Raw genomic sequence first — 23,630 nt, 5'->3', positions numbered from 1 at the left:
GGGGTAGGAGGGTGTATAATAATCCTATCTTAAGCAGAACGTTGTTAAGGTCTGCCCTACAGCCAGGCACTGGTGCAAAGGGCCGTATTTTTCCTGGCAACTCGTGGGATTCAGATTATACACACGATTTTAAAATTTTCATCCTGTATGGGATACCCCGCTTCATGCGTCGATATGATGGTGCAGGGGTTCTTGTGTGTGATGGGAATATGTGTGGAATTCTTTGATAGAAATGCTTTCTATTAAGGTTGCACAGATAAATCTGCAGCACAAAAGAACCGCTACACTGAACTAATGTCGTTTAATCCTTAATGGAACTGCATCAATCGCCTTGGTCCAAGAACCCTATTTCCGAAATGGAACTTTTTACTTAGGGAATTTGCTCAAACCAAACTTTACTGTGTTCAGTGTAATTGGAATGACTAATGCCCGAATAATGCCTCGTGCATGTATATTGATAAACAATTCTTTAAATGCAACACTTATACCCAATCTAACAACAAGAGATATTTGCGTCGTTCAGGTTTCGCTGCCTGATAGAAAATACGTCTACTGTTCAGCATACTCACCATATGAACAATCATCCCCTACGGATGATTTAAAAAATGTCATTTCATTCTGTGAATCACAAAATATACCTCTTGTAATTGGCTGTGATGCCAATGCCCATCATTTTGTATGGGGTAGCTCAGATATCAATCTGAGAGGCTTAAATTTAATGGAATATTTAAGCAGCACTGATTTAGAAATTCTAAATGTAGGAAATAAACCAACTTTTGTTAGGTGTGACAGAGAAGAGGTGATTGACATCACACTTTGTTCTAGAACAATTTCTCAGGAAATTTCAAATTGGCATGTACCTAACGAAGAATCGATTTCTGACCACAGGTTTATCTATTTTGAACACTCAGGTGAGTTTTTAGAAACAATTACATTCAGAAACCCAAGAACAACTAATTGGGACCTATATTTGGAGCATCTTGCTACTAAATTTCATGGATATACACCTGAAATTACTACTCCTCTTGAGTTGGATGAAGTGGTTGCAAAAACCACCGAAATTATTTTGAATTCTTATGAAGAAGCGTGTCCCTTACGAACGTTGAAATTCAACAAAAACAGTACACCATGGTGGAACTCAAATCTCAGTAAATTACGAAAAAACTGCAGACGCTCTTGGAACCGAAGGCGCACGGAAGGTTTTGATGCTTTCAAGTTGGCTCGCAGAGCTTACCGGAAAGCAACAAGAGCTGCCGAACGCTCAAGTTGGCAGAGCTACTGCACAAACATTTCAAGCTTGCACGAAGCAAGTAGGTTAAATAAAGTCTTAGCCAAATCAAAAGATTATCAGGTTTCATACCTTAAAACCCCTAGTGGTGATTATACATCAAACGACGAAGAAACATTAAGTTGTCTATTCAATACTCACTTTCCAGGATGTGTTGATCAAGATTCATCGATAGAGCCTGAGTTCTTTTCTGGAAGTCTAGATTCCTTGCATTTTGCTCGGAAAATAGTTACTACAGAATCGATCAAATGGGCAATCGATGGTTTTGCTCAATACAAATCTCCTGGTAGTGACGGTTTATTTCCAGTTTTGCTTCAAAAAGGTTTCGATCATTTCAAACACATATTAAGAAAAATAATGATAAGCAGTTTTGCTCATGGATATATTCCTAAACTTTGGCGGGAGATAGCCGTGAAATTCATCCCTAAAGGGGGACGATCATCATACGACGAAGCCAAAAGCTTTCGTCCTATTAGTCTAAGTTCATTTCTATTAAAAGCACTTGAACGTTTAATTGATCATCATATCAGGCAAGAATGCCTTGTCCAACATCCGCTTAATGCGACACAACATGCATACCAAACAGGAAAATCAACATTAACTCTTCTGCACAACGTAGTACACAATATTGAAAATAGTTTTTCACAGAAAGAATCATGTCTAGGAGCATTTCTAGACATAGAAGGAGCATTTGATAATGTCTCGTTTACATCAATAATGGATGCGGCACTACTTCATGGAGTGCCTAGTGTTATAACTAACTGGATTAGCGCAATGCTAAGTAACAGGAATCTTCATTCGTCTTTAAGACAGGCTTCAATAACAAAAGTTAGCACACGTGGTTGCCCACAGGGAGGTGTACTATCACCTCTTTTGTGGAACCTAGTTGCAGACGGCTTGTTGAGAAAACTCAATGACCGTGGAATACCAACCTATGGATTCGCTGATGATTATCTTCTGCTGGTAAGAGGTTTGTGCATAAGCACATTATTTGATATAATGCAACAAGCTCTGCGCTCTGTTGAACGATGGTGTTCTCATATAGAACTGTCAGTTAATCCTCTAAAAACTAATATTGTATTATTTACTAAAAAACGTATCACCCGCGGGGTGCGCCCTCTGCTGTTTTATGGTTCCGAAATCACCGTGTCTGATCAAGTTAAATATTTGGGTGTCATTCTTGACTCCAAATTAAACTGGTCTGATCACATCGAATTCAGAATCAGAAAAGCATGCATGGCCTTCGGACAATGCCGACGTGCAATCGGGAAAAACTGGGGACTCAAACCCAAACATATTCACTGGATTTACTCCACAATAGTAAGACCAATTCTGGCCTATGGGTGTCTAGTGTGGTGGCAGAAAGGAGAAGTTGCTACAGTTCGGACTAAACTAAATCACCTTCAAAGAATGTGTCTTTTGGGGATGTCCGGATCGTTCACTACAACTCCTACTGCAGCACTAGAGGCTCTGATTTCTATCAAACCTCTACACTTGTTCCTAAAACAGGAAGCCTTCTCATGTGCTTTTCGTCTACAGGCAGTTGGTCTCTGGCTGTCAGGAAATATCGAAAGATCATCGAGTCATACAAATGTGTGGCCTGAATTAGTTAGATTAAACAAGTTTAATCTAGCGCCAAACGATTTAACACTTTCGAGTAGTTTTCCCTACATGGGGTTTAAAGTCAAATTTCCTTCTCCTCAAGAATGGTTATCAGGTTTCGTAGAGGACCAAATGTCCTCTCATATTGTATTCTATACTGACGGTTCATTATCAAACGGCCGTGCAGGTGCAGGAATTTACTGTCACGAGTTGAACATAGAATATGCTCAACCTCTAGGAAAATATTATACAGTCTTTCAGGCTGAGCTATATGCTATTATGTATGGAGTGCAAATTGCACTTCAAAAGAAGATTATGTTCAGAACAATTTATTTCTGTTCAGATAGCCAAGCAGCTATCAAATCACTCAGTGCTTCCAGTTCTAGATCAAAACTGGTAATCGCATGCCGGAAAGCAATCGAAGAACTTGCTGAAGGCAATGGATTCAACCTTCTATGGGTACCCGGACATAAGGGAATTTTTGGAAACGAATGCGCCGACGAACTCGCTAGAGCTGGATCGGAAAAGGAATTTTACGGACCAGAGCCGGCTGTCCCAATATCACCATGTTGGTTCAGAAACCAAATTCAAACTTGGTCCTCTAACCAGCATAAACGATACTGGGAAGAATTGGACACTTGTCGCCAAACTAAATTATTTTTAGAAAAACCATCTCCAAACATATCGAGTTACTTATTAACTTTAAATAAATCTCATTGCAGCATCTTGATCAGAGCACTCTCCGGTCATTGTAAACTCAACTATCACATGCACAACATTCAGCGTGCTGAATCTCCAGTATGTGGTAGTTGTGAATCAGATGTGGAAGATCCCTTCCATCTTATATGTAACTGTCCCTCATTTGCCAGACTACGTTTTTGTACTCTGGGATCTTACGCTATAAGCGAATCTGAGTTTAAGAAATTAAACTTAAAAAACATTCTATCATTCCTTACCGAATGTAGAAAAGAGCTTTAATGCTAATAATCCCTAGTGGAAAGGCTTTATGCCATCTTAAATAGATTGAATTTATTTCTTCCTTTTATAGGTTTTTCAGGTTTCTCAGGTAAATGATGAAATCTTGGATAAAAAAAGGCTAGGCACAATTTTCCCGTTTGTTTGGATAACGTACCGCTATTAAGCCTACCCCCATTCTGATACCTGATACCTGAACCACAGCAAATTTGATGCGGACGGGCACTGACTGGCAGCCAGTACCGCAGGATCCCGGATGGCTGATGTTAGGCCGTCAACATCAGTGCTCCCATTCGGGTTGCATGGTCGATCCGCAACAAAGGCTGTCGCAATGTGGTAAACCAATTTTGACGGGCTAGGGTTAGGATGCTGGTCGCGATGAATAACTGGGCGTCTCGGATCGTCAATTAACAGGGTCCAACGTTGTGTTTTCTTACGGTTTGTTAATCAGGTACGGTGAAAATGGTCCGGAAAAGTGAACCCAGGGCAGGGTTGCTTAACGCTGGGCAGGGGTGACAAACTCCTGGCGAAAGCCTCCTGCATCCTGGTCACGGCACCAAAAATGTTGTGTCAGATCATTTGATCTGACTTTCGGATGGGAAAGAAAAACTTGTTTTCCAATCGACTGATAAAACGGAAGAGAACTTTCCTTTTATTTTTCTTCAGCATTACAGTTTATGGCGCTTAAATTATTTAAACTATTGATTACAGAACAATAAAACAAGCTGGCAACATTTAACATTTAAATTTATAGCAAACGGTTCAAGGGGTTTTGTAAAGATCACTGGATATTTGAAATCAGGGTGACCAATATGACCGAGATCGATCAGGGGTATAAGTGCAAGAATGATCAATTTGGAGTTGATAATGCCAAACGTTTTTTCATATTTCAAACTATATTTGGTAATTTTTTCCGATTTTTTTAATTTGATATAAACACTTTACGTTGAAATAGAAGTACAAATGATCGAAAAATATATGGAACATGGCCGAACAGAAAATCGGGTTTTCTTGAAATTGCCCTTTGGCTCCGAAGGCTTCAATTCCATTTTTTAGTACTCAAAATTGTACGGTATATGAAACATTGTACATTCGATCACATATTTTTTAAAAATGTTTTTCGAATAGTTTTAATATTTAGGAGTTTGGATTGCCTCAGAAAGATAGTAAGACCATATCAAACTCGTTTCAAAATCGTAAACACTCACCAAATCATATCCACATCACAATTAAAATTAAATCTTATAATAATTTCAACCATTCGTAACTTGAATTATATTTTGACAACTTCGTTCATCCATCAAAATTAAATAACTTTTGCAAATTATGCAAAAATCAAAACTTTGCTTTGTTAATGTTTTCTATTTTTTTAGCTAAGCTTTAAAAAAAGAGAGTAAATTTATGAAAATTAAACAAAATTCAAGTAGTTTTTAATAGGCAACGTGTTCTGTATTTAGGAACATCAATAATGAAAAACTACAAACTACACAGAATTTACAGTTGGGTAGTAGATTTCAACTGGAACTGTTTGGGTACTTCCAACTCTCAGGACAACAAAATTTTTATTTAAAAAGTTGCAATGAATATAAAGCAATCAAATTCGTATTTATCCTGTTTAAAGAAGGCTTTCCCAATACACTTATCAAATCGAGATATTTACTGGAAAATGGAATAGAGTTTCCACTGATTTTTTTTTATCTTTTTGGGTATTTCGATTCGAATTACCTAATTGATTAATTAAGGCTGAGGTCTGTACTTTGATAAAAACAATATTTTTCATTTACTTCATATTACTTTTTTATGGAAAAACTCTGAAGGCCCAAGAAAAAAACTCTCTAATCAGACCTTGAATGTCTATTGGACACTCCTGACTAGAACCGCTATATCTCTTTTGTTTCTCATTTTTACTAAATTTATGGTTTTGGAAACCTCGTAATGTAACTAATATATTTCTCAGACATTGTTCACCTAAAACACTTAAGTTCTTTGTTGAAAATCTAAGAAAAAAAAAATCCGATTAAAAATGCTACGGTATGCTAAAAAAAATTTCATGACCACAAAAAATGTAAAAATATGGTGTGAAAACCGTACTTTTCAATCAATGAACCGTCAAAGTTGTTTAAGTCACACTATATAAATTTTGTAAAAAAGGATTGAGAAGATGAAGTAATTTGCCACATTTTTGCATTTTTGGATTTTCAAAATACGAAACAAAGAATTTTTGACAAATTTTCAAAGGCAGCTGTTTTTTTTTTGACCATTTTAAATTTTTCAGATTTTTTTGCACTCAAATTCAACTTTGCACTGGATTTTGCGTATATTCACGCAAGATTATAGCAATAAATTTATATTCATCAGAAAGACGTATTGGTTTTAGTCAGGAGTGTCAAATTGACACTCAAGGCATGGATGCCAGGTGTTGAAGATGAAAAAAAAATGAGGGCAATCAGGAAAAAAGTATGTACCGTAAACTGGGGGAACTTTGATCAGCGGGGTAACTTTGATCAAGATGAAATTTTTGCAGATAATCATCATTAACTAAGTTTAAAGTTAAAATATCTGAAAACTGTTTACTACCTTTGAAAGCCTATAAATTAAGTTACAAATAAGCTAAATTTGGTTTTTATTAGAAGATTTTTTATATTACTTCAAATGTAATTTTAAAATCTTAAAATATCTTGGTTTTTGAAGGCTCACAAACAAACATCTCTCCTGATCAAATCTAAGCATTTAGGAGCAAATGGGTTGTTTAATGTGAAAGTTCCACTTTTTTCTTGGTTTGGGTTTAGTTTAAGTGTTATTTTTATGGTCATTTGATGATAATTTTTGGATATTGAAAAAAAATCGGTCATTTTCTATGAAAAAGCTCGTATAGAAAAAATGGCTAAAAACCCTATCAAATGATTAAGTTTGTTGAAAAAAAAAAGAACATAGGAACAGTGCGAGGACTCAGGGAATTGCATGAAGATAAAATTTCATTTGTTTTTGAGGCCAAAAAATATAAATAAATGTTTATAATTTTGCCCCTAAATGTATGCAGCAACATTGTACATCTTTTGAGTATATTTATTTTTGAAAGCAAACGTTGAAAAGTTCAATCGAGTCCAAACAAAAAATACTGTTATCGATATTTTGAGCCTTCTGTGCTAAATGGCATCAAAACAATAAATTTGAAGATGTTGAGATACGTTTAAACCAAAGTGATCAAAGTTACCCCGAAACTCGAAATCTGGTTTTGTAACAAACATTTAATTTTGGCCACAAATGTCGTTTGAATTTACTGCAATCAATGATCATGTTTGATACTCCTCACCTCAGTAAGGGTTTTAAAGCTTTTAGGTATTACGAAAAAGCAACCCCTTCCAAAATATTCAAAAATTAATGAAAAAAGTGATCAAAGTTCCCCCAGTTTACGGTACCGACGTCAGTAAGTCTGTAAATCTGTGCACAAGCAAGGACCATAAATTTGGAACCAAACAAGGGTTAGGCGATGCGTTTGAGCGGGGAAGGAGCAGCGGTTTTGGTGTATTCGGGTCATTTTCCAGTTAAGACTATATAACAAACACACTTTACCACGTACCATGCCGATCTGATTAAAAAAATTAGTTTTTAGAAATGATTCGTGAAATGTTAATGCATACAGAGAGATTTCTAGTCAAATTTGACACTTACGGATCATATTCGATACATGAATATCGATTTCATCGTACCATTTTGAATGTCTGAAAAATCTGGGCACTCTTAGCAAAAATCAGGGCAAAATCTGTGTCTGACCAATATCTGGACGATGGGTCAAAAGTCTGTGTTTTACAGACAAATCAGGGCACCTAGCAACCCAGACTCCAGGGACTTTAATCGTTAAAAATTTCTGGGACGGATGAGAGTTAAGACAATCGCCTAAGGAACATTTTTCTGTGTTGCCAGAACCATTTTCCGTATTTCAGAGATAAACCAAATGCATATCAGCGATCTGAAATTAGTTAAAATCAATTTCTAAATCCTTGGACCAAGAAAAAAAATTTGTAGACTTGTGTATAAATTTGTTGTAACCTTTTTCATGAGGAACGTGTACATAGTTAAACTTTTTTGTTGCCAATTGATTAATTGATGTGTTGGCTACATCCAGGTGTCTTCCATAGACCATCTTTGGCATCCATCATTTAGTATGATTTAAATGAACCTCAGTCAACATTCATCTATAACTGAAAATAATCGATGTACTGTGTTGGTGATTCTCCACAGCTTGATTTATTTAAATTTTTATCATTCTTAGTAGCATTTTTGGTTCAAACCAATCTATGTTTAAGTTCTCATATTTCTGAAAAAAACCCCGAGAATAAGGTTGACAGAATTCGAGTATCTTAAGTGGAATGGAAGTTTATTAAAAAGGAGTTTGTTCGGTTATCGAATGATTGGTTGCTCACACATGTAGTCTACCTATTTTTGACACTTATTCTCCAATGTCAAATTAAAACATTCCACGAAAACTTCTCGGCATAGGCGCGGGTAGCCTGGGTAGAAATTTTGCCAAAACTTTGAAACCCAGAGGAAAAGCCCAAATCCAATCTGATTCCACTTCAGTCAGCATCCTTTCCGCCGCGCCATGCCAGTAGATGGGATATCGAATCCGATACGGCGTGAATTTGGCTCTTAAACCGCCGTTTTATCGCTCGGGTGTTGTTGGAAGTTGGTGTTTCTTTGCCAACTTCTTCATAACAGAAGAACGCAGCCGGACCAATATTGTAAATATGTTCGCGACGACTGACTGCGGCTGCTTCTATACCTACCAAGTGCGGGTGTTTCGATGGTTTCGAGCGATATCAAATATTCATGGTGTGTTCCGTACAATGGGGAAAGCTAAATCTTCGGAACGGTTTATGGGCCACCGAACATTGGGTCATGAGCCCTTTGGAGAGAGCATTTTTTTTTCAGAACAGTGAAATGTGTGTCAATTTAAAAGTTCTTCCAGCAATGTTTTAATCAAATTCATAGAAAAAAAAAATCAATTAGTATAATTTAACCTAAGAAAGTATGTATGTTTTTTTTAAAATTTACAATACTTCCAACTTTGGATCACAGTTTCACTTGAACTTGACGACTTACATCGTAACTTTTGTGTGTGTGCCCTATTTATGTAGATCTTATCATCTCGTTAGTTTTTTTGCGACCCCAGATCGATAAGGTTAGAAAGAGGTTGCGAACATTCCAACAATAGTCGGTTACCTAGTAGTAGGTACCGTAAAAAGTTTTACAATATTACATCGACCGGTGCGATAAGCAAATGGCCAAATGGCACTGGACCTTCTAGAGTAGTAGGTATATGGCAATTTATTTCCTGGGCACTGACGACGATGACGATGGCGCCAGACAGTCACATTAGGTGCTGTGTATTGATTTTCTTTCCCACTTTCTACCAGGATCAATGGCCTGCAAATGAAGTACACATTTTAAAACTTATGAAGAGAGTATGGAGAACAGATAAAGAGTTAAATAAAAAAAAGAATCATAAGATTGTTGTGAGCTACACTTGACCTTTCTTGTTTTTTTTTTCGATAATTTCAGTGAAACTGCGCCTCACATGTTTGGAATTTGCTAGAACAAAACAAACTAATTGCTTGGCAAGTTGATAATCTCGCGTGAAGGACTTTTTCCTGAAGCGTTAATTACAGGTTGTCGTAACTTATGTATAGTAGAACGCAATTTTTCGGCTAATTAGCTTAAGAACTTGTAAAACATGTGCACTTTGAAAAGTACTTAAATTAAATTGGTTTAAGAAACTCGATAAATCAAATCGTATTTTCGAATCGAGGGATTGTCAGTTTACTATAAGAACTCACAATAACTATGCTAGAGATAAGTGGAAGTGTTTGATTTTTTTTTCATTTACCAGAATATGAAAGAGGCATGCAGTTCTCCAATCGAATCGAAATAGTCAGTTCGTTCGCGCACTCCATGAGCAATTTGAACGCATTCTGTTCTATTTTTAATCAACTGGCCACGCTTCCAACCCACCCACACGAATGTATGATGTCTCATGCTAAGTTTGTTTCAGTACTAACAAAACTAACCAAAATCATGTAAAATCGTAAATTGTCGTATCAAACTAGCCGTATATGTACAAATTACGACTCACGCGGCACGCCTACACTTAAAAACTTAATATGCATTTTCCCAGAGAGCATCAGTGTTCAGTATTGCGTCTCATATTTCTGTTGCTCTTCAGTACACGCAGATGCCGTATATCTCTACGAAATCACGATTTTTTTTTTGGAAGATTGGGTGGGGTAAGTAAACGTTTGGAATTTTCACGGATTTTTTCTCCTGATAGAATAAATCACAGGACACATTTCACCGTGACGTGAAATAACTTTCCCGGACTTTTCGAAACTTTTGTCATCCTAGAAGTCAACCAATTCACTTGAAAATTTAAAAAATAGTAGCAAACGGTTGCAAATTAAATTTCTTTCAAAATGAATATAATAACTCCTTAAAACCTTTATGTACACTTTTAAAAATGATATTTTGTAATTCTAACTTGTTAATTCATAAATTTTAAGTATCTTTGCCTAACTTTTTGCTTATTTTGACTGACACTTGAATAGCAATATATTGAGGAATCAGACGTTAAAAACTGTGTCTCACAGTCTTTATTTGAAAAAATCACCAAACATTTTTATAAAAAAATTTTTTCAATATTTGTGTTTTTTATTTGGAAACTAGCTGACCCGGTGTGCTTTGCAACACCTTTCAAAATCGAATGAAATTTTCAGAATTTATTCAAATTTTTATAGTTTTGTTGGCATTATTTTAAATCAAAATATAACATAATTCATAAGCAACCGCTATAAAATGAGAGTTGCAGCTGGGGTTTCGGATTGCTACAAAAAAATAACTTAAACTTATACTCTGAATCTTGATTTGTGTTAAAGATCTGATAATTTTAATCTGTTACTTTAAGCTTCGCCCTAAAAAAGAAGGGTTCCAAATAAATCGTACGCAAACTATCCAACTGATAAAATATGGTTGTTTTTGATTGATATGTTCTGGATTTATGCTCAAAAACTGATGAGAGAGACCTTCCTCCCCCCTGTCCTTCCCTTCCCCCTGCTGAATTGAGATCATGATGTTTAATAATCATACCCATTTTTTTTTCGTTCCCAAAAATCGTTTTGTATCAAATGTAGAAATTTCGGATAATAGATCCAACTACATCTATGTCTGAACTAAGACTACTCATGTTGCTGCCTCTTCGTTGGCCGTCGTCGTCGTTGCTTCGATGTCGTCGATTTTCGGCTGTTATTAATTCAGAGAATTTTTACAATTTTCTGTTTTTATTGCCACTTTTTCGAGTTCCAAAGAAAAATATTTTATGGCCTTTATAAAAACAAAAATCCAATTCCATGCCATCCATTTGGCCAATTCCATGCCAAATTTGATTCTATTTGCTGTTGTAGTTCTTGAGTTATGCAATAAAAATTGTATGGAACTTCCCTCCCTCTTTCCTTTCTCCCCGCTGGAAGAAGGAAGGAGTCTCAAACAATTATTAGAACATGTCAAGTTCCCAAATATCCGCACATGCCAAATTTGGTTCCATTTGCTTGATTAGTATTTGAGTTGTGTAAAAAATTAAAAAGAGGGCCCCTCTCCCCTTTATAACTCCCGATTGGAAAGAGGGAGGGGTCTCAAATAATCATAGAAATATTTTTCGTATCCAAATGCCTTCCCATGCCAAATTTGGTTCCATTTACTTTATAAGTTTTTGAGTAATGTAAAAAAATATGAAAAAGGCCCCTCCCCCTTTCAACTGCAAAGAGGGAGGGGTCTCAAATAATCATTGAAATGTTTTTCGTATCAAATACCTTCCCATGCCAAATTTGGTTCCAATATCTTGATTAGTTTTCGAGTTATATAAAAAATTGTAAGGTAGCCTCCCTCCCCCTTCCTATCACCCCACTGAGAGGAGGGAGGGGTACCTAATATTCATTGAAATATTTCCCGTTCCCAAATATCACCCCATGGCAAATTTGATACCATTTGCTTGATTGGTTCTCGAGCTATGCAAAAAATTGTCTATTGTTTGGGAGGCCCCTCTCCCCCTTCCTGTTAGGGATAGGGGTCCCAAACCATAATAGGAATCTTCCCTGGCCTCCAATACCCCCACCTGTCAAGTTTCTCGCAAATCGGTTCAGTAGTTTTCGAGTCTATAGGGAACAGACAGACAGACAGGCAGACTGACAGACAGACAGAAATTTATTTTTATATATATAGACAACGAACAAATTAAAAAATCAATTTATGTTCGATTTGTAAAAATTCCGACCATCAGGAGGGTCAAAATAGCTTTCAGAGCATATTTTTCTTATAAAATTTTACAAAAAAAAAACAAAATTTTGTGACGTGAGTTCACTCATTCGCGCTGTTGTTACTCAGCTGGATTCCAACCGATTTCTATAAAATTGAGTGTTTCAGAATCCTCTTATCATTTTCAAAGAAGATCTTATTTTTTATTGATTAACAATGTTTAAGTTTTCTCGTAAAATTATAAAGTTTCCTTTTTTGTTACGTGAAATTACTCATTTGCGAGTGTTTTTGTTCGCTTTTTAGAACAACCCCATTTGATATAAAAAAATCTTTTTTCTTAACAATGAAGCAGTGTTTTTGCTGGCTTCAAAACGTATTACAAAAACTTCAAAAAAATATCAATCCATATATATTAATTAATTATTTTGTAAATGTTGTCAACATTTACACTTTTTCCAACAAAAAAATGATTTTCATGATTATATAAAAGTTGTAAAAATTTTTTTTTCTCTTTTATCGTTGGTTTTGTGTGATTTGAATAAACAAAACTATTAACAAGTTTAAGATTTTTTGATACGCTAACGGCAGTGGTTTTCAAAGTGGTCCCTACCGCCCCCTTGGGGGCGTTGTGAGCTTCTAGGGGGGCAATGAGCTCAACTTTGAAGTTTTGAGGGCGTTGGAAAGGATCAGGGGGGGGGGGGGGTCCTTTTTCAATTCACATTTTCACAAATTATGGAACAACTAAGAATTGCAATGACAACTAGTACGTTCTATGCCCAACAATGAAACGACTTTGAAGAACTCTGATAACAAAATTATAGCCAGGTTGAGGACAAAATCTGTAAACTCACAGAGTTGTTAACCTTCCAAAGTCGTTCGGGTCAATATGACCCGAAGCACACATTCAAATCATCATAACTCTTCGAGAAAAAATCGCTAAAACTTGATTTTAAAAACCTCCCTGGGGAATCACGAAATACTCAATCTGTAGTACCAGGCAACTTCCTGTGACCACCGGAAGTGCTCCCTCAAAAAAATCCGTAATTAGTCTGTTCGGGTCTATATGACATGAGAGTTTGCGTAAGTTCCCCTGGCCGCAAATATTGACCGATTTAGATGAATTTTAATTCATTGTATAGATAATTTATTCTAGTTTCTCAATATTGAAAAACTTCCGGTAGAAAAAATTCTCACTTCAAAAAAGTCACCCAATATTGGCTTTGCATTGCTGCATCTTGCTTAACAATGGACCGATTTTCTAAATTCAAATTTTAGTTTTTTTTCGTTAACTTTATTATTATTTCCGTAGAACATTGTTGATTCCTCAAAAATCTCAGATGATCAGTATATTGTAATGAAACTCACATCTTTTTTGTCATTTTTCAAACTCCCCATCGTGTCGGTGGGTTTACGGGATTTTGATAGCGTGGTTTCTCTAAAATTTGAACTCAAATTGGTCACTTTTTATATACCTAGAGATTCAGTAGAATCTTCTCTTTCGATTGACATACTTTTTATGTAGTGTTTTGAAAATTTGTAGCAACGTTTTTCGAATTTACTGAAAGCTGCCAGATTTCAACCAGTTTGGCCCACGTTTTCAGTAGGTTGGTGTACAAATCTCGCTCCCCTTACGTAGCCGCGGGAGTAGGGGAAAGGTTTCCTAAATGGGCCTATCGGGTTAAATGACCCTATGGCTGTTTGATGAAATGGCTGAATAGACAGCTTATTTAACCAATGCATTTTGAGGGTGATACGCTTAAAACATAAGGCAAGAAAGAATTTTATGAATTTATAAACCCAAAAAAAATTAAAAATTCATACAAGGTTTTGATACTTTTTGTAATATTTTGACTTTTTAAAAATATACATAAAGAAGCTCAACATAAAAACTTGGATGATTTTTGTTTCTGATTTGAATGAACTTAAAAAATAAAACATATTTTAGCTTTTATGGAGGTTTAATATTAATTATATAGTGGAATAAGAGAGTGTTTTTGTATGCCCCCATCATGTTTGTAAAATGCCTCCATCCTAAAATAACAGGTTAAATAGGATAAATAAATGATTTTTATCATTGAAACTTCAAATCTTAGCTCTGATTAACATCTTACGTGAGAACTGAAGATCTAAAAGCAGATTTGATAAAGTTTTTCTCATGGATGAACTGCCTCCATAGTATGGCAACCCTAACTTTTGTTTTATTGCTTAAAATTATAATACCAGAGATTTTTATAAAACTTCAGCTTCGTCGTACAGAAGCTATTACTTTCTAGCAGTTTCAATGAAATTATACGGAAATATTGCCAAAAAAACAGGAATTTTGTTCAAAACATAAATAGGCGCATTTAGCCTGCACGATTTGAGGTTCGGCATTTTAGACAACAGTTATAATAAAATCGTTTTCTCGAAAACGAAAGGAAATTTTAACATAAAGATTACTCCAATGTATAGAAAACAGATGCTTGCACACGTGAATATAGTTTTTGTAGACAAATTCGATGTAATATTTGATTAAATAAGTGTTCTGCTTAATAGGCGCATATAGCCCGCTTCTCCCCTAACAAATCCTTTAGCTCTCTTTTTGTCGCTCACCAAATCTACCACCCAACCCAGCAGCAGGAGGAACTGCCGTCCGCGTGGTTTGTTGATTGATTTTGCTGATGCTGATTACGAAATGAATGCTTTATTGTTGTAGGTATTGCTTAAATCTTTTTTGATATTATATATAATAAATATTTTAATGGATGGGTACAATTTTTGATCTTGTTAATCGATTTTGACGAAACTTGGCCAGATACTAGATCAATCATTTTAACATATATTGATCAAATTTCAAGATTTTTCAATGAAAATTATCAAAGATACAGCAAATTTAATGAAGCAATTCAAAATTTTTCTTCTGTTACGGGAAATGCTGTATCTTTGTTTCCAGTCATTGTTAAGAATTCAAATTTTGCAGAGCGTTGGTTGGATAATTGAACTGAATTGTGTGAAAATTTCATGAAAAAATATCAACCGAGAGAGAAATGGCAGCTTGTCAAATTTGGAAGAGAGTGCGCAGCTTCATGCGATTTCATTCTTTTATGTACGCAACTGTATATCTGCGCCCCAATTTCAGCTTTCGTGCAGACGCTGGTAGCTTCCGCTTCAAAATATCCAAATAAACCTCCTTGGTCATGATTCTATCGAAAAAATCTAGTCCTTCAACGCCAGATAAAGCCATAGATCTCCAGACCGTGACTCTACCCAGCAAACATTTTTGTAGGTATATTTCTCAACAACTTTGTTATACGTTTCATATACTTGATTATAATTGATACTTGATGAATTACATATGAAGATCTGCAATTTATGGAGAAAAAGGCTTTTTGAAGAAAAATCCATCCTTGGTCGAGGTTTCTTTGAAGATTACAATCATTGGTACAAGAGGATCCAGTTTATTTTTGTTAGAAACGACAGAGAGAACAGACGAACAAGCTAGCACACGAAAAAAAATGTGGTCAGTTTTGAAAAGGTCGTATGAACTGTTTAGCATGTTTCAAGAAAATCGCTGTTGATGTTTCGTAACACTTTCATCACGTTGCATAACGGAAAAATATCTTAAACGTTAATTTCTTCAAGCTATTTGCTTCACTCAATCAAGTACTTCTAAATTTTGAACAATGGAATGCAAAAGCGATACACGAAAGTGATTCGGCTTGAGATGTCTAAAATCAGTTATGATGGGTAAGACTGCATGTCGGAATGTTCCTAATTGACGGGATATAGGGATATAAATTCTGTCCAGCCAAAGGTAACTCTTATTGCATTTATCTAGCAATGACTTGAACTCGTCTATTTTGTAGCGGCATTATTTGAATTATTAATAAGTTAATATACGATTAGGCCTTTTCGAAATCTGGGCACTAGACAATTTGATTAGTAACTTTTGAACGGCGCAATAAGGCATTTCCCCACTTGTTAGACGAACAGCTCATTTCTCATGTTTACATTTTCTCGGCATATCGTGGTAGGGTAAACATAACAACAACATTACGCATGTTCAATGACGAAATAGTAACGAAATAAAATTGGCAATGCAATTACAGTGGTTTTGCAAGCGCACCGTGTTGAGGAGAATATAAACTCTTTATTTAATTAATTTTAAATTCATAATATGTGAAGACATGAAGGTATGTTAATGTTTTTGATTAAAGAAATTTTTAAAAGAAAGCATTGAACAGTGCATATCATCAAAGATAAAAATGGCGACCAGTTGGTGTTTACATTTTTTAAAACAAAAACAATAAGTTACCCTTCCACAATCTGTCTCAGGAAATACTCTATAGATGACACTCTTTCAAGTCAATTTTTCAACGTATTTTTTGGATGTCAGCATTTGAAATTTTACACACTTTTTGAAGATTTTTTATTCGAGCTCTGTTCTCTGTGCTTCTACATCGTAAATAAGCTTCAAGAAGTGTTTTCAAGTATCGTCTCCATCACCAATAAAGAAGTTGATGACTTTTTTTGAATTCCACCGCAGTATTTAAAAAACAAATCCAAATACTAGTATTTTACTAGACCTGCAAGCATAGTTTAGCGTGGTTGCTGATTTTGCTTCAACATCACGTTTCAGATCTTATTTGTCTACTAAATAGTCAAGCTTCAAGGTACTGGAAAAGTTTTACTATTGTCATGGATTTTTGTTCGCGTTACGGCCATTATTTTCCAAACTGGTTCAAAGGATTTATACATGATTCGAAATTTTTTAAGTATTTTGATTTCTTATTGGATGATTTGCCAGCATCAAAAACAAATGAAATTCAGATTTAAATAATACTAAGGCGACTATGACTATTCCGACGCTTCACATGACTAAAGGTTTAGGCGAGATTGTTTGCTTGGATACTCATATTAGAGTTGAGCAGATTTGGATCCAATTTCACGCAGTTCTAAACCATTTGACAGTTAATTTATCACGAATGGTGTTGCCATTTATTCCACTGTGTTGGATCTAATTTTGTTGGTTCAATTTTTGTATAAATTATTGTTTTGATCTGCCTGCTTTATTGGATGTTGGTAGCCTTTATTTCTAGTATTTCTTCTTAAATCCCGATTATCCTATTCCAATTCATTCTGATTTCAATGCATCAGGTAAATCTTTATGTATTCCAATTGATCTGAATTGTAGTGTTTCGGAATCCAGTAAATCAGATTTTACAAATGAACTGTTAGTATGTAAGAGTTGCAGAACAATAAAATAAAAATATTAGGAAAGTTAGATATCGTTGAAAATAGCATATTTTTTTCGGGAATCAAATTTTCGAAATTTCCCAATACTGCCACTATTGATCAAAGTGACAATATCCTAATAAAATAAAATAAAATGCATAATTGTTGAAACACGAAATCTTATTTATCGTATTTTTTTCAATATTGTTTTCTGATCTTCCTCTTTTCCAAATCACTCTGTGGATTTTGAACAAAACCAAATAGACCCTGACATCACTTTTGCATAGTTAAATATCCGGTTTAAGTTGTACCAAGAATGTAGCTGGTGCCTTGTATTGATTGTTTGAAGATAGAAAGCATGCACCCTGTATTTAAACATGTTACGATTACAGCTTTCCCCGCCATTTTTTGTAAAATTAATGGCGCTAGCTTAAGGTCGAATTCACAGTGAGCGCGGTGCGAAGTGCGAAGCGAATTTCCAATTCGCGCGAAAAACCGCTTCTCATTGAAACACGTTGAAAAAAACATCGACCGGCCACAGTGCAAGCGAATTTTCGTGCGAAGACCCGGCTGGATCGCGCGAATTCATTCTGTTCATCTGGACATACACTGAAAATATTCTCTCGGAAATGTTTTATCGTAAAATGATTTATCAAAAAAATATTTTTCAAAAGTTTATTTATTTAATTATCATTGCCGTTTCTGTGTTAGTAATAAAAAATGTACGGTTTTTTAGCGCAGATTTTCGAAAGAAAAAAACGCGGTTTCAGTCTTTATCAATTGAAACAAATTCTAACTGGCAATAAACGACCGGTGGCATGGAAGCCCCACAATACGTGTATAGGGCGAAGGGGCTGAACGGATAGAAGTTGGAATTTGTTATCCGACGCCATCTTGAAATCCAATATGGCCCCTTCCACTCAACTTTAAAATGCTGGAAGTGACTAAAAGCAGATGAAACTCCCACAATATGGGTATTGGATGAAAGTACTCAATAAGTAGAAGTCGAATTTGGCTGTCCGACGCCATTTTGAAATAAAAGATGGCGGTTCCCGCTTAATTCAAAATGCAATAAAGAACTGAAAATCGTATGGTCCATCCACAATATAAGAAATGAGTGAAAGGGATAAAAATTTGATGAAAAATTACTGACAAAAATTTAACAAAATTTAAAAAAGCATGAAATGAATAAACAAAAATATGACAAGTGTTATAAAACTAAAGTAATATTGACAAAAATATAACAAAACTGTGGGAAAATATGAATAACTATTACTAAAATTAAAAAATATGACAAAAATAATAAAGACAAATGACAAAACTTTGAATAAAACACGACAAATGTGGTAAAATAATTATGCCAAAAATATGACAAATTTAAAAAAATTAGACAAAAATATGAGGAAAAATTCACAGAAATAGCAGCAAAACTATGACAAATGAGAAAAATGACAAAATAATAACAACAAATTTACAATAAAATCACAAAAATCTGACAAAAAATTAACACAAAATTAAAAAAAAAATGACATAATGTTGAATATGTTAAAAATGTAACTCAGTTGGCAAGTTAGTTCCCTCCTAAGCCAATGTCCGTGAGTTCAAATACAAGAGTAATCATCGAATGCAGTTGTACTGGGTAAGACTTTCAGCACTGACCACACTGACTTGACTCTTAGAACAAAAATTCAACAATTTTCTGTCTAATTTTTTGTCGTCAGATTTTGCAGGTTCGCAATACCGACGGCAGGTGGCGAACCTGAAAAATTTGACAAAAAATGCCCTGTAGGAAAAATGGTCCTGTTTAGCCCGATTTTATCGTAGAAATTGCGTGTTTTATTTTTAAAGTTGGGTGGCATTTCCTAACTGGGATAGCATTTCTTCAAATCGATCGATGCGCACTCTGGAATCGACATTGCGTACTGTTGGAAAAATGATTTTTTTTTGTTTTTTTTCTGGAAAACTTATCCAGAAAACGAAATCGAGTGTCCAGTCAGTATGGTCACCCAAGCAACCAAAAGTCGCGTTTTTACTTAACTCCGAACTCCGAAGTTCACATTTGGCTGAAAAAATGTATTACGAGAACTTCAGGTGACTCTTGTCGCGTGAAAGTTACTCAGGAACTTCCATCGCCCTTTGAAAGGTCAAACTATCGATAACGGAACTTCTAAGCGCTTTTAATGGAACTTCTTTCAAGAAGGTCGATAATGTTCGCGTAACATTCCAAAACGCACCATTAAGATACTTGAATGTGTTTTAAAGAACCTATATGGGAAATCAAAGCGACATGTCAAAAATGTTTTTCACGAAGGTCGATAACGTTCGCGTAACATTCTAAAGCGCACCATTAAGATACTTGAAGGTGTTTTAAAGAACCTATATGGGAATTCTAAGCGACATGTCAAAAATGTTTTTCAAGAAGGTCGATGAAGTTCGCGTAACATTCTAAAGCGCACCATTAAGAGACTTGAAGGTGTTTTAAAGAACCTTTATGGGAATTCTAAGCGACATGTCAAAAATGTCAATCAATTTCTTGTCATGGTATTTGTTTTGTTTATATCTGTACGGATATTTACAAATGGAATTCAAGAATTTTTCGAATTTTTCTTATAAATGATAAATAAGATATTCGAATAAATTTTTGATGATGCGAATTTTTGTTATGATTCATATTGTGTACTGAAAGTCCTTTGAACGAAATAAGGTACCTTCTATTGACCAACCCACTCAATCATCTCAAATGAGATTAAGTTTAAGTACTAATCATTACAGTGGCAATTAGCTATTGCTGGATTGGTCGAGAGGCTGGTGAGTTTCATTGCAACCTAGAGAGCAGCGGTTCAATTCTCTAGGCGTGTAAGCAGCTTTTGTAATCAAAACAATATAATTAAAATCAATGAGATAGACCATGATAGACCTAGCAATCTGACATGTGGTTGTCAGAGAAATCTGTCAATCGGATTTTTTTTTTCGGCGCGTAGAAGTTTCTTGACATTCTCTTAGAAGCTGAATAGCGTTCTCTACAGCCACCTAAACGAACTTGAAAGTAGCTTTCAGAACTTAAATTTTGGGCTGATTAGCATTCTCTTCAGACACAAACGAGAGCTGATTAAGCTTCTATGGAACCTTTTTAAGGGAATTCTGGTTGCTTGGGCAGTGCTTTCAGTATGAAGAGAAGATGTGAAAACGACTAAAATCGAACGAAAAAAGACAAAACTCACAATCAAATGAACAAAAAATCTGACAGAACTATGACAAAAATACGACAAATGAAAACATGACAAAATTATTACAAAAATTAAAATAAAATGACAAAAATCCTACAGTACTATAACAACCTTTGTCAACTGTTTGTCATAATTTTGTTTTCTTATCGTTGTTTTGTTAAATTTTTATCATATTTTTTCATAGCTTTGTTACATATATATTTATTACATTTGTAAGATTTTTTTTCATAGTATCGCCAGATTTATGTTATTTTATTGCAACATTTTGTCATATTTGTAAATTTTGATTACACGCAGAAAAAATTATTTTAGAAACAATAAGATTTCGAACGAAAATAATAAAATTTTTGGTTGGGAAAAAGCACAAATATATTTCTGGTAGCACTGACTAAAATTATCGATTTAATTTAAACTTATCGTTTGATTGAAAACGAAATACTCCCTTTTTGAAAATGATCCGCCATTCCAGAGTGCCTCCAGTAGGGTGGGTGCATACTGAGGAAAAGTAGGCAAGGGGTACTAAAAGTTTCTCATTGGTGGGGGGTGGAGACGGTGCGCTTTTTGACAGCGAATTGTTCGCCTACCATGCCTACGATTACGATTGCCTGTCACAAGGGTCACAAGATGGACGATTCCGTGCATTGGTATAAGAACACACCTAGCTTTACCCGCCTTGCGCCATTCTTGTCAAAATAACAAAAAAAATTTGATTAAACTAAACTAAAAAAATTAAACTAAAACAAAATGTGAGGTTCAAAACAGCGAAAAAAATCAGGTAAAAAATAATGCATGGAGTTAATGATTTGAAATAATTTTCTTTTTCTTTCAATAAGACAGAGCGATAATTTTAGGTTTTTGGATCTTTTCATTATATTTAGAATCCATTTTATTATTTAGTCAATTATTTTTTCAAACTTATTATTATTTTGGTTACTTTGATTTTCTCGGGAATCGAGTCATCCTCTTCAAGCAACAGCAGCAGCGGCACCTCCTCCATAACCGCGCACTGGTCAACAGCCCAACCGGTGTTGTTGCTGCTCGGTGGTCAAATTCGGCCATGTTCTAAAATAAAATAAAAATGTAAGAAGCATAAGATTTTTCAAATGTAAAAAAAAACATTACCTTCAAAACTATTCCTGCCGGTTCCTTAGGAGGTTCCAACTCTCGAAAAAATATCCTCCGCGATTCCACCGCTGCTGCTGGCCTCCTCCCTCAATTTTCGCAGTTTTCGCCATGGTGTGTTCGTATCAGATGAATCATAAATTTCTCAATCTTTTTTCTTTTTTTGTTTATGTTTATTTTGTTTTTCAACTACACGTTTATTTAAAAACAACTAGGTTTGCGTTTGAACACAAACCAAATTTAGATTTTAAGTAATAAAAAATGAGTGTGCAAAAATTACAAAATTTTGTTATTATTTCCAATCGATTTTTTCATGAAAATAACGGAAAAATATGCATTGAGAAAACAAAACAAAATAACAAAACGTTTTGTTGAACCGACTCCCCGTCTTTTTTCTGCGTGTAGTTATTATATTTTTCATATTATTATTTCAATTTTCATATTTTCCATAATGTTGTCAAGTATTTGTTAAAGTTTTTATTTCGAGTTTTGGAATTATTGTTAATTTTTTGTTATTATTTAGTCAACTTTATTAATTTTTGTCAGATTTTTTTAAAATTTGGCCAAGGCTTTGCCATTTTAATGTCAAATTTATCATAGATTTGGTATATTTTTATCATATTGTAATATTTGTGTCACCTTTGTCATATTTCTATCAAAGTTTTGTCAGCGTTTCGTAATATTTGTTGTTATTATATTGTAATTTTTTTTTTCATTATTTTGTTATATTTTTGTCATAGTTTTGGTAGATTTTTTTTCTTGCGATTTTAAGTCATTTAAAATATTTAAAAGTTGAGCGAAAGCTGCCGTATTGGATTTTGAAATGGCGTTTCATACACGCAGAAAAATATATTTTAAAAATAATAATATTTCGGCCAAAAATGATAAAAATTTTGGTTGGGAAAAAGCACAAATATATTTCTGGTCACACTGACTAAAAATATCGATTTGGTTTAAACTTATCGTTTGATTCAAAATAAAATTCACCCTTTTTGAAAATGATCTATGACTCTTATCAAAATAAAAATTTTTTTGGGTAAAACACATAAAAATTCATTGATTCAAAAGTAATAATAAAGTAAGGTTTTAAGCAGTTTAGTTTTTCCAATTAAAATTAAATTAAGTTATATTTCTTTTAAATTTATGTTTATTTATGAAATTCGGAATTTATAAATTATGAAATTACACAAATATAATGAAAATGCATTTTATTTCGGAATATAAATAATGCCTAATCAGCTCCGATTTGTTGCCACTATCAGAGCAGGACATCTGCGCAGTTGGGTAGCCAGCTTGCGGTCCTCAGATGCGGCACCACCATCACTTTGATACGGACCAGGTACGACGGTTTCAATTGACCTACCTTCCATGCAACTGTCGTCCAAATTTGAAAGGGGCTGCAGCCAATGGGTCCGGGACGTACTACGAGAGTTTTTAGGTGATTCTTGGGTCGTAGCATCTGAAAAATGAAAAAAAAAAATGTTGGAAAAATTATTTTAATTGGCAGTAGAATAATTTTGTTTTCCCGGACGGGCTTGGGTAGTTTTCAAGATAAACAGCAGATTTCGAAACCTACCTTGATAGCTGCTGGCCGATGGACATGCCGTTGTTGTTTGTTTCGGATCATAATTGTTATAATTATTTTCCGCCTGGGCCATGGCGGTGTACTCCGACCATTTTTTCACTATTGTTGTTCCTTTTTTTCGGTTTCGCTTATTTTTTCTTTTTTCCATTTTTTAACTTATCGTTACACGCTCTTTTAAATAGACCTATTTTCGTTTTAATTTAAACCAAATTTGATTTTTAAGTAATAAAAAATGTGAGTGCACAAATAAAAAAATTGTTTTGCTAATTTCGTTCGAGTTTTTTATGAAAACCACTGAAAAAAATGCATAGGAAAG

General features: G+C 34.7%; 2 protein-coding genes across 12 annotated transcripts in view; one reads left to right on the top strand and one right to left on the bottom strand.

Moving 5' to 3' along the window:
- LOC129757913 (extended synaptotagmin-2) overlaps positions 1-23,630 on the top strand; it is an 85,672-nt gene that overhangs the window by 15,656 nt on the left and 46,386 nt on the right. The gene's annotated exons all lie outside the window — the stretch shown is intronic.
- LOC129757915 (uncharacterized) lies at positions 22,921-23,478 on the bottom strand. The gene is made up of 2 exons (XM_055755308.1): positions 23,306-23,478; positions 22,921-23,188 (listed from the first exon to the last, which is right to left on the bottom strand). Exons 1-2 carry the CDS (start codon positions 23,460-23,462, stop codon positions 22,965-22,967), a joined length of 381 nt encoding a protein of 126 aa, XP_055611283.1. The 5' UTR covers positions 23,463-23,478; the 3' UTR covers positions 22,921-22,964.

The sequence above is a fragment of the Uranotaenia lowii genome, chromosome 3 (genome assembly GCF_029784155.1).
Source record: "Uranotaenia lowii strain MFRU-FL chromosome 3, ASM2978415v1, whole genome shotgun sequence".
Lineage (NCBI taxonomy): Eukaryota > Metazoa > Arthropoda > Insecta > Diptera > Culicidae > Uranotaenia > Uranotaenia lowii.
The sequence above is the reverse complement of the archived record's forward strand: the minus strand, read 5'-3'. Positions and strand labels throughout refer to the sequence as shown.

What these genes read in the sequence shown, in the direction of transcription:
- LOC129757915 (XM_055755308.1), bottom strand. Translation starts at nt 23,462, where the DNA reads ATGGAAAAAAGAAAAAATAAGCGAAACCGAAAAAAAGGAACAACAATA. An exon ending in ATCGGCCAGCAGCTATCAAG is followed by an intron (nt 23,189 to 23,305) that starts GTAGGTTTCGAA and finishes TTCATTTTTCAG; the next exon opens with ATGCTACGACCCAAGAATCA.